Source organism: Meleagris gallopavo, chromosome 24 (genome assembly GCF_000146605.3).
Source record: "Meleagris gallopavo isolate NT-WF06-2002-E0010 breed Aviagen turkey brand Nicholas breeding stock chromosome 24, Turkey_5.1, whole genome shotgun sequence".
Lineage (NCBI taxonomy): Eukaryota > Metazoa > Chordata > Aves > Galliformes > Phasianidae > Meleagris > Meleagris gallopavo.
Window position 1 is genome coordinate 337,750 of NC_015034.2, and position 11,965 is coordinate 349,714.

Here is an 11,965-nt window from a genome sequence, read left to right on the forward strand (position 1 = left end):
TTTTTTTTTTGGTATAATTTAAATGGGATAATCTTAGAGGACAAAAATATCAAAGAATCATTAAAGTTAGAAAGACCACTAAGGTCATCCAGTCCAACCATCTGTGGACCTTCACTACTGTGCCCACTGAATATAAACAACCTATATATGATCTGTTTTGGAAGCTGGCAGCCTATATAGAACCCTTCATTCTCAGATTCAGTGTGTTAATGTGCTCATCCTCTTTCTCAGACTCTTACCTAACAGTATCTGTCATGACACAGACTCGAGAATGACACGTGCAGTCTTTGGTGTCGTGACTCATGCCAAGATTGTGTCCCATCTCGTGTGCCATGGTAGCTCCAACTGCAATCTCATTTCTGCTATGATCCTGTGGAAATAAGGACAACCTAGTACTTCTGTGAGCATTGTAGAGCACGTAGGAACATCAAAGAAATCAAGTGGCTGAGAAGTAGAACAGTTCTTCAGGTGATGATATTCTCATCATACATAATCTGATAGTGTTGGTCAATCCATGCATGCATCTATTCCACAGTTCCCCACTCAAAACAAGAATCTTTTTGGACACAAAATCACTTATTTTTCTCCTCTGACTCTATCATGTCTGGTGCTCCACATGAAGATGTCCGAGTTTGATGTTGACTATTAGGTAGCACAAATACCACACTTCATGTGTGCTTTTGTTGCCTTCTGCACATCATTTAAAATAAAGTCTGTGACTTCTACAGCCTAATAAAACAATGATATGAACCAGACAAAGAACTGGAAATGTTACAAGCCCAATAATTTTCATTAATAGAATCATTAATCATTAAGGTTGGAAAAGACCATTAAGTCCAACCATAACCCAATCCTCACCATGCCTAAAGAATCATTAAGGTTGGAAAAGGCCACTAATCTCAACCCAAATGTTTTTTGCTGGTTGAGTGAGAACCAGAAAAGCTTTTAAAACTGAGATAAACAAGAATAAGTCAGACCTGGATAATACCTGCAGAATATACATCACTGCAAATGGATTTTATAAAAGCTAATCCAATCGTTGTCCCCTCCAAGTCATGGCCTCTGTAAGGAAGAAGAAAGACAGCACAGAACACAGTGATATTACCATGGAGCAGACCTGAAGTCAGTGTTTGCTTTACTAACCAAGCAGAATCTCAAAGTATATATTCATTTCCAGCTCTGCTTTTCATCCTCGATTTAATACAGTGTTTGAAGATATTCTTAAGAGCAGTGCAAATCAGAAAACAACTAAATACACTTTATTTATTTTTTTAATCTGAATTACATTGCCATTCATGAGCACCTGGTTCAGTGCAAATTGCTCGATGAAATGCTTGGATGAGTGAAAACCAATGAATGTGAGCCAGAATAGCAAAGTAAACGCTGGTTTGGGGTTTGATGATCTGCATTTCCCAGCTGCCTTTAAGCTTCATGTCATGGCTCTTTGTGTTGTTAGACTACACTGCAGTCTTTGGGACACTCAACTGCTTTGTGACCAGAGCAGGAAAAGCAGCAATACGTACGTAATTAGCTGAGCATTGTCATTTCTTTTTCTCTTTAATAAATCTGAGTTCCTCCACTTTGAGAAGCTGTCCAGAGTTGATCCTGCTATTGGACTCAGGGAGCATTTATCATTGTCTGTCCAGATTTCTAGGCCAATTAGAGCCACGTAAATATTGATGGCCTTATAAACCTGCAGCAGAGAAACAGTTCTGCTGTGAAACAAAGTACTTCACAAAGACTTCCTCAACAGACATTTATCTGCATAATTTTTCCCATTGTTGGTTCAATATGGACCACTCCAAACTTGATTTAAGAAGTTGCAACAAAACAAAAGACAAAACTTGAAGTCTTTATTTCCCCCCACCCAGAAAAATGGCTTTAAAGTACTTGGAAAATCCAAATTTTGGAGGAAGTTTAAATGGTGAGAGAATGAAGAATCAGTCCATTCTTTTTGAAGGATTTTAATCCCTCACTTTAAGAGATGATAAGAAAATAAGATGCAAGTCTTCCTTTAAGACTAACTTATCTTGTATTTCCAGCCTGAAGGCAAACAGCAGAATGATATGGCCAGATTTGCTTGAAAATGACAGTACAGTTTTCATACTTTTCTACATATTATAGTAAAAATATATAAAATTCATAAAAGAAAAAGTATATATCACATCTACTTAAGTTTTTCTCTGCTGTATTTACTCTTACCGTGTTGATGAAATTGACTATTCCAAATATCCTTTGTCTCACAGTATCAACATCTTTGTTGTACTTCTTATACTGAAAAATCAAATACATGATGTCAGGAATAAGAGGGAAAAAATAGTGGTTTGTCAGAAAAGAAATATCCCACAGAAGATGGCGTTGTAAATGACACCTTCTGGTCTGGCCTTATCTCTTGTATTTGTTTTATCAGACCATCTGGTGCAAAGCCTGGAGGAATTGGGCTGCAGCTGGGACAGCTTTTTGTCCCAGTGCTGTAGTTATGGTAGGAGCCCGGAATGAACAGCACTGACCTCAGTCTCACGAGGAAAATTTAGTTCAATACCTACCATAATGTTGTCTGCAACTACATAAACTTCCAGATATTTCTTTGCCTTCAGGTACGCCTTCATCTAGAGAGAAGATAAATTTTGGTGACTTTTAAGGCTTGTTTCAGTCCAGTTGTTAGCAATTTCCCACCAGTATATTCATTATTGAGGCCTTTGTCTTAATAAGTAATTTGAAGTGGGACTGTCTCATTTTAAAGCAATCAAAGGTAGGCCAAATATTAAATATTTAGATGATTAAAAATGCACATGGGCACGTGAAGGAGGGCTTAACTCAGATGGCAGCTCCAAAGGCTCAGATCTGAGATCTTGCACTGGTTGTTTAAGGTTTGGTTACGCTCCACTGCTTGCAATTGCTTCTCTCCCAGAGGTGCCAGCAGACAGTAGGACTTTGGCCACTCGCCCTCTTCTGCTGCAGCCTCAGCTTCTTTTCTGCTCCATACTTACTTCTGGGCTATTGCTGGATTTGAAGATGTTATTGATGGGGTCACTTGCATTCACTTCCCAGCTGCTATTGACTACTCCACAGGTTTTGATGGACTTGTCTTCCACAAACTCATAGACTGCATGCTTGTCTCTATCCGACGTTCCCAAGGGTTCAATCAGGTACTTCTGCCCACGGGTCTCAAAATACCCACTGTGAACATTTTCTTTAGGTTAGACTTTTGAATCCATGGGACTGAGACAGCAATATTGTCTTTAACAGGGCATGTAGAAACTATTGCACGTCCCAATGCAATCATGTAATTCTTACAGTTGGAAAAGACCTCGAAGATCACCAACCATCAACCCATCACCACCTTGCCCACAGTGGACCATGGTTTGGCAGCATGCAAGCAGGAATCAAAGCTGCTGGGCTGGGGATGGTTGTTAAGGTCCCTTCTAACCCAAGCCATTCTATGACTCCATTCTGTGAATGGGAAACTCACCAGGTGAGGTCTCTTGAGCAGGTGACCATTAATCAATAGGAAACTGGATTAAGAATGAATTAGTTTTACATTTGGGAGTTTTATGCTTGTAAAGTGAAATCCAGCTTCAGTGGTGAGTTCAAAGATAGGCTTTCATCTTTAATTCAGGTCTGTTTCCTCATAAGCATACGAGAATAAAAGATAGCACCTATTTATTTACAACCTCATTCTATTTGAATTGGAAAACTTATCCTCATGCATATTCTGATATCTGTACCATTTGCAAACTGAACCTCCACATTACCTTAAACCTTTACAGGCACTGATGCTTGCTGTTGAGTCAGCCTCATCCTGAATGTAACCTTCATAGTAACAGTGATCCTGTTTAGAAACAGAAAAATATATTTTTAAATTGATTTCCAGAGACAAAGTACACCAGTTAGAATGCTACAATTCGCTATGCTATCTGAGGAGGTCTCCTATTAGGGGAGACTCCTAAAATGAAAAGAGCTGGTGACCATTTCTGTTTGCTGCAGTTCCACTGTCATTATCCTTCAATACACAGCGACCCAAGTGTTGGTGAATCCAGTCATGGTGGGTTCTGGTTCATACAGAGCATTACATGAAAATAAGACTATTTGCTGCTCAAAACAAAGCATAAACTGATGTACTCTGATAAACTAGGTCCATACATAATTACTTTTGCAGCCAGAAATCAAAGAAACACCCCTTAATATTAACCCAACAATTAAATGCTTTAAATTCAATGAGGTTAAAATACATTTATGTTGTTAATACACATGATTAACAAGAAACAGTTTGTGACTTAACTGACTTAGGGATCTAAGATCTGTGTTCAGTCTCCTCTGAAGGAGACTTCAGAGTCACAAAGGCATTATGGAACATTTTACCCTTAGCATTTTTATTAAAACAGTTCTTAATGGAATCATTAAGGTTGGAAAAGACCACTAAGATCATCTGGTCCAGTCATCAACCCTTCGAATGTGCTACTCAAACCTTTAACTGCTCTGCTTTCCCTTTTTCCATGGATATTTAGTTTCACTTTCCCATTAAATTATTTTCCTTCCATCACAACACAAAAAGTAACCACTGACAAAATAAAAATTACTGTAGAGCGATACTGTAGATAGAAACGGTGCTATCTGTTTGTCAGGACACAAAAGACACAACATAGGGCAGCAAGCTGCACTGGTAGATCTGTTTGAGATGATCTGTAACCCGGTATAGATGCTAATTGCTTTCCATAGGGTCCATTGAGGGAGGAAAAACTAGTTGGAGCAATCAGAAATTGCCCTTTTTTCTGCAGTAAAGGAACACGGAGTTTTCTACGCATAGTTACTGCGGCTCCCTTTGCTGCTAATCACCCCATGAAAAATTAATATTAGGCTTTGTATTCTAAATTGCATGTATTAAAACAGGGGTGTGACGTTGGACAGAAAGCTTCAGCTGAGGGCTTTGTTGGAGATAAAACCGGAGGGCAGACAATTAATTAAAAAAAAAAATAATTAAAATGTAACAGCTATTTCCTTTAAGTCTGAATAAACGATTGGTCATGGCTCAGAGAAACCACCTGCAGTAACCCGCAGTGCATTTGCTCTGAGTGTGGGCGATGAGGTGAGGCAGAGGAAATCTGTGCTTATCTGAATCCGTGATCTCACTGAGATTAGATGCAAAAGCGAGGCACTGAGCTGCACAGAATGAGCAAAGCCAGGAGGGTGGGGGGGGGAGTTGGTTTGTCCTGACTCCACTCCCTGTCCTGACAAAGAGAGAAACTCAGCTCAGATGTGTGTTCACCAGCTGAGAGGTGGGAAAGTGCCGAAGGCTGATTTGTGTTATTAGTTCATGCACCCATGAACCTCATACAGAACTCAGTATAGGGGAACTAAACCTTTTTATTGATTTATTACCTTGATCTGGGGACTCGTGGTTATCTGCTGACCGTCGTCTGAATAAACTGTTTCAGTATAGTCCCCAGCTAACAGATGCCTGCAAAGATTAAAGAACAGTTATTATTCAAATAATTGCAGTCATCTAGAAATGAGACGATTGTGTAACAAGTGAAGCACTTAAGGAATTCAGATGATTACTCACGTTATGATTAGTATCAAAAGACAAAGGCAGAAAAGCACCTGGGTGGGGAATTCTGCCTGTGTGCAATTCTTACTCAAAAGGACTTTTCTAAAATAAGAAATCAATTAATGTCTACTTATTTCATTAGTGTAAAGTAATCTCCTGGTAGATCTGAGAGTAAATATATGACGATATATGTGGCATTGATTCTGTTTTGCCCTTCCATTTGTGTAGATGTTTCCACCACTCCACAGTGGTACAGTTGTGCTCTCTTCCCAGCTCACCCCCCCAGTTACAATGGTGAAGATATGGTCAATGGGAAAGCTGCCTCGTCTGCTCCTACATGCACGTAGCTGTGTGCACACAGAGACACATAGCATATAGTTATCATGAGCTGATTATAGTACCGCTGCATTTACATAGCCATTAGAAAAGTGCCTATTACAGCAGGCTCGTTTGATACCACGTTAAATGTTGTGGTGCAGCCAGCAAGCAGAAAATTATAGCTGGTTTTGTGAATTTCACTACTCAGAGTTCAGCAGAAGTAGTGCTGTGGTAGCAGGTATTGGAAGCCTTGTCTGAGGACTGTTGCATTCCCTATTTTTTTTATTTTTATTTTTTTCCATTTTTGGAAGAGCTTATAGAGCTGCCACAGCTCCATTTCCATGGATTTTGCTCTTGTTCTTCTCCATAGCTTCTACCAAAACAGAACAAATAAGTATAACCCAGAGACTACCCTTAGAGAAGAAAACATCTTAAACGTAATGAAGGTATTACTCATTCTGTCAATTTAGCCATCTTGGGAAAAACAGGACAACAGTCATAGAATCACAGAGCCATGGAATCATTAAGGTTGGAAAACACCACTAAGATCAACACCAACCAACCCCCATCACACCCATGGAATCATGGAAGCATTAAGGTTGCAGAAGGCCTCTTAGATCAGCCCGTCCAACCATTGACCATCCCCACCATGCCTACTAAACCATGTCAAAATCAGCAGTACAGGCAAGTCATTCTGTCACTAAAGCATAAATAGTTATTTCACACTACCGAAACAGTGAAAATGCCTTCATCTTACAGGAGCTTAAGTTGCTTTTATCCTTCATACTTTAGAGAACCACATACAGTGAGGAATAATGTTTAAGGAAAAGGTTGTATTGAACATACTTATTTTTCTGTAGGTGCAATATGACTTCCTCTCCGTTGGCTTTGATTCCATACTCCAATGTATCATCGTATTTTGTCTGTAAACAGATTTAAGTGTTAGAATATGGAGTTTTATAACTTCTGGCCTCACCGTGAGTTAGACCGCTGTTGAGTTGCCAGCTGCATTCTTTTCCTTCTCTGTCCACCAAAAATAAGCACTCTGGCAATTACAGAATAAGCAGAAGATTGTTTTCTTTCATATTTTTTGGTTAGAGGACCAAATCTAACTTTCCCCATTTCCCAGTAAATAAAAAGCAAAAGTTCTCTATTTTAATACCTCTTCTTTGCTTCTTTCTACATCTCTTTTATGGACTGTGTGCAGTTTCCGAGGATAAACTATTTCATATTGCTCAACTCCAGGTAATTTCTTGCTTGCATTTCCTAGGGAGAAACAGACGTATTTTATTTATGAAATCACAGTATTAACTTATTAAACACCATATTTCATGCCTGCCAAGACTATTCTTTTGGGCTCTATAGCCACTCAATTCTCACCTGTTCCCTGTCGTGGCATGTGCTCATCTGCTCTTAAGCAGCCCCCCACAACGTGACATAATGTTTGTCACAGTCTGGGTGTTAGCTGAGTTGCCATCCTTGGCAATATTATAGAATGGAGTCCCTAAGGTTGGAAAAGACCTTAAGATCTCCAAGTCCAACCCCAGCATGCCCACCAGCTAAGTCCCTCAGTGCCACACCTCTGCAGTTCTTGATCACCTCCAGAGATGTGACTCCATCCCTGGGCAACGCTTAAATGAGGTTTTGGAAGAGGTGGATCCTGGCTCCAGCCCTTCCACTCACTCAGGTGCATTGCTTTGCTCCCCTGGGTTGGCCCTGCCTTCCACCAGGTGCTCAAGCACTGCTTCAGGCTGTGAATTACCACTTCCACTACACTGGCCTACAAGTTAAGGCTGCCTCTGTATAAGCAAATAAACTCACACAGTCCCCCACAGGTCTGGAAGAAACCTAGATTTCTCCTTTAGAAAGCTTTCAAGCTAACCTTCTCACTTAAACACTTCCCAGCAGTACTTCAGTAGACACAGTGCTGATGAACACTTTCATTCTGTTGTGTGCTTCAAGGCATGAGTGAGTAAGGACAAAAAGTTAATTAGCAGCACGATTTGCAGGGATGGTCAGCACACACTGCATCATTTGAAGTTAATGATAGCAGCTGGTATGCAGCACGTGGGGAAAACAGGGCTCTACAAGGGATGTGTTGCTTTCCAACAAGGCAGTAGGAGGTCTGTTTGCTCCATAAACTCTTTAATCTCCTACAAAGGGTCACTTCACCTGAATGGAGCATTCTTGAAGGCTCAAGCACAAGAGTTTGCATTTAAAAACAACACTAATGAAGAGAGAGTGAAACTTCTGTTTTAATTATCTGCCTCAAGGCCAAAGTTTTACAACAGTGGACATGAAATTACTGTAATTTTCTTTAATCTTTAATCTCTGCAACAACACAGTACATTCTCATGCAGATTGTCCCAGTAAAATAGATAGATTAATTCAACTTATTTATTTGATTCAGCTCTTTCGAAAAGTAATTGCAGAATAAACCTGGCTGTATCTGAACAAAACTGTGTGCTGCAGAGGACGCCATGTTATAAAGGTAATAAACTCATGAGCTTGCAGTGCTTTCATGCACTGATCAAAGTAATATTGTATGCCTCTCAGAACTGAGTGCTCTGCTCCAGTTTTATCTGCCCAGTCTCTGATGGAGACTCTTTACAGGACTGTCTGTAGCCCAGGCAGCTCAAACCCAGGCTGGATTTGAGTAAAGTCCCGGAACTAAACTTCTCTTTCCCTTGCAGAGGGATGCAAGAAGCATTTCAAAGCTAACGAGTCAGCTTTGTTCTGGAACAAATAGTTTCTTAGAGGCATTATTTTAATCAGCTCGCTATATTGTCTTTGTCTGGTTTCATCCATTGTCCTACGTCAGTAAGCCTAAGCCTTAAGAAAGAAGGAAATTCCTTGGGCTTTCTATAATAGCTAGAAAAATTGCTAATAAAGAACAAATAATTAAGTAATTTTCCAGGAGCATAACCCAGGACGACGTGTCATTAGTGAGGATTTCATTGGTAATGAAGATTTACTTTTGTCGAGGAACAAACTACTCACACCTCAAGCATTAATACTGCACATGTTTTCAGATACCTGTGAAACCAGTGCAATCAGAAAGAACAAATTGCATGTCTAATTATGTGTACAAAGCCTGTGCCAAGCTCTGAAGGGATCTGTCCCCTGTTGACATGAATTGAATGAAACAGTGCACATGGGAAAGAAATATGCAGTGCATTAAGGTTAAGCCATATGAACTTCTCAACTCATCACCTGCAGTAAGGCACAGATAGTAAAAGTGGTAACTATTTTAGTGCAGGTAATAGAATTAATTGAATTCAAATACAGATCTTCTGTGGCCAAAATACTGTCATGTACTTTGTCCCAGTTGGATCAGTTCTCCGATCATTTGCAAAGTGCTTTCTTAACTGGCTCACAGAACTGTTCGTGGTCTCCAGCCAATCTATCGAGCTTTCACACGAGTCAATATTTCCCTAACCAGATAATGTCTTTGAATGGAAAGAGAAAAGGAAACAAACTCCTAACTTCAGTAATACCATTTTCTTCAGTGGCTTTAATTCAGTGGTCTTTGTTATTATCCGCAAGCTAATAATTAAAAATTTATAAAAGCTATACAAAGTTATCTAAGATTATCCTTAGTAACCATTGCAAAAGGATAAAAAAGGGAAGGGAAGGGAAGGGAAGGGAAGGGAAGGGAAGGGAAGGGAAGGGAAGGGAAGGGAAGGGAAGGGAAGAAAACATACCTTGTTGGAGAAAACATAGCAAAACAACAAAAATGAGAATGACATTATTCATCTCAGTTCCAGTCATGTAGCAGTGGATTCCTTGCTCTAGGAAAGCTGAGTTCCCGTCTCTGTGCCGTGAGCAGTTCCGTCTTGTGCAGTGAGTGAGAGGGAGTGAGTTGTGCTGCTTATTCTTGTTCCTATATGAGGAAGTGTTTACTAAAGGTGTTGCACAATTTTCAAGTCACAGAGAGTTACAGCAAGCGGAAGTTCCTGCTGCACAGTTAATATCACACGAGTTGTGATGGATTACTTCTTATTTATTAGTTCCCTGGAACTGCTCATCCAAATGGAAGATGAGAGACTGGAGTTGTGTTGTGTTTTTATGGTCTGGATGGTGAAAAGGTAAAATAGGAGCAAGTGCTCACGATACAGGACACTGTGTGACATGCCACCTTGTGAGTGATTATTGTTTTTTCAGCTCAGGGACAGAAGCTGTCAAGCAGAGGGCACTGCTGGTGGCTCAGGGAATGGGAAATTTGCAGGAGGTTCAGGATGAAGCAGGTGCTGAGGCTGCAGGTACAGATGTTTTGGTTTCTGCTGATTGCCTCTTAATCTGTGCAGAATGGGAGAGTTCAGAGCACCAGTACAGGTAATTCTGTGACTGTGAATCATATCTGTATTATAAACATTACATGTGCCCTATTTTGCTTCTTCTATTTGTATTAGTAATGTTTGCCTTAGGGTTCATGTGACAGACATCTGACTAAAGGGGGCTGTAGTCGAGTGAGAAATCAAGGTGGTTTCTGTCAAATCCAGTTCTAAATGTCTATGCTAGAAACTAATCACAGAGCTTGCGTAATAGGGAGAATTTCTTCTCTGAAAGAGTGGTTGGGCATCGGCTGCCCAGGGAGGTGGTGGACTCACCAACCCTGCAGGTGCTCCATAACCATGGAGATGTGGCACTGAGGGACGTGGGCATGGTGGGATGAGTTGAAGTTGGGCTTGGTGATCTTGGAGGTCTTTTCCAACTTTTATGATTCTAACATTCTATAATTTAACACTGAATTTGGAATCTGTAAATATGTACTTTCTCCTTAGAAGAAGAACACCTGGTGAATCTCAAGATGTTTGGGAGCTGCCAACAAATAACCTCTGAGCTTAGGGATAGAATCTTACCAATTAAGAACAATTTATGTCCAATGCTGAATGAAATAAATGTGTAGATCTGGCTATTTAATAGTAAAACTTGATTCTAAGACAAGAGCCTGGTTATTTGCTTCTCTTTATTTTGTTTAGCCTTTACAGTGAGGTAAAGTGATTGCACAATGGATGTTAATTGCTGCTGAATAGGAGGAGGAGAAGAGTTTATTGGCAGGAAGATGGGCTGAGAGAGGAAAAGGACATCTGTTTGCTAGAGCCCTGCTAACAAGACTCAATCCTCTGCTGTAGGAAATGGGAGTTCTGGTGAGCTGTAGCAACACTGTTATAATTCAGGTCAATATTCACCCTTTTTCTCCCTTTTCTAGACTGTCCTATCTCTGTGGCTGCCTCCTGATACTCCTGGAACAGGAGTGACTTGGTATCAGTGTTGGTGGCAGTGTCTTTAGGGCTCTGTAGCTTGGAGACACAGTGAGCTTACTTTGCTTGAAGGAAAGCCACATTCCATGCCAAAGCATGTCATTAACCCAAGTTATGAAAGAGTGCTTCAGGCAAAGAATTCACGTCCAATTGTTTGGCCATACCCTCAACAAGGTGCGTGTCAGTTGCAGTAAGCATCACAGAGGGTCTGTGTAATTTAATTGGTGATTCTTACTTAAGTGCTCTCTGCTTGATTAAAGGGAGCAAGTGGGAAAGGGTCGTGCGAATCCCTCCCACGTGAGATTAAAATGAGTATTAAAAGTAAAATGATGGTCGTGTTGGGGCAGTAGGCTGAGCTCTGCTGCTCCCTTGTCCTCAGTCTAGGTCACTCTGAACTAGGTCTGCAAAAATGTTAATGTACCTTAGCGGAATTTTCACGAGTCTACAAACAGTGTAGGTGTCTGTTTCATCTGCACTTCAATAGATGCATGTTCAACCACAGCACTAAGGAACAGCCATACAACCCCTGCAGCTGGAGATTAGCAGCTGAGAGACGTTTCTCTGTTCTTCCCCATATCTCCATCTGCTCCATTCTGCTTTTGCCCCATCTAACCCCTTGCTTCAGCAAACAGCTCTGCTTCTTAGCACAGAGCAGCGTCCACATCCTGTTCCTACTGGGAGAGCTTTCAGGGAAGGAATGTGGTATTTCACACTCAGCTGCCACAGGACCAACCATGGCCCCGTTGCTTCAGCTAAACTCGTAACCTTCCTTCCGCCTTCCACCATTTTGTTCTCCCAGAGCTTCAACCCAAGCCAGCTTACAGATTATTTTTCT

The 11,965-nt window shown here is 40.7% G+C and overlaps 1 protein-coding gene across 1 annotated transcript; it reads right to left on the minus strand.

Annotated features, from left to right (window-relative positions):
• Window positions 1-215: 215 nt before the first annotated feature.
• LOC100541326 (zinc metalloproteinase-disintegrin-like MTP4) lies at window positions 216-9,762 on the minus strand. The gene is made up of 11 exons (XM_010723060.3): window positions 9,571-9,762; window positions 7,029-7,132; window positions 6,713-6,789; window positions 5,380-5,458; window positions 3,756-3,832; window positions 2,991-3,180; window positions 2,547-2,609; window positions 2,203-2,274; window positions 1,524-1,693; window positions 978-1,062; window positions 216-370 (listed from the first exon to the last, which is right to left on the minus strand). The coding sequence occupies exons 1-11, from the start codon at window positions 9,635-9,637 to the stop codon at window positions 236-238; spliced, it is 1,119 nt and encodes a 372-aa protein (XP_010721362.1). The 5' UTR covers window positions 9,638-9,762; the 3' UTR covers window positions 216-235.
• Window positions 9,763-11,965: the final 2,203 nt, after the last annotated feature.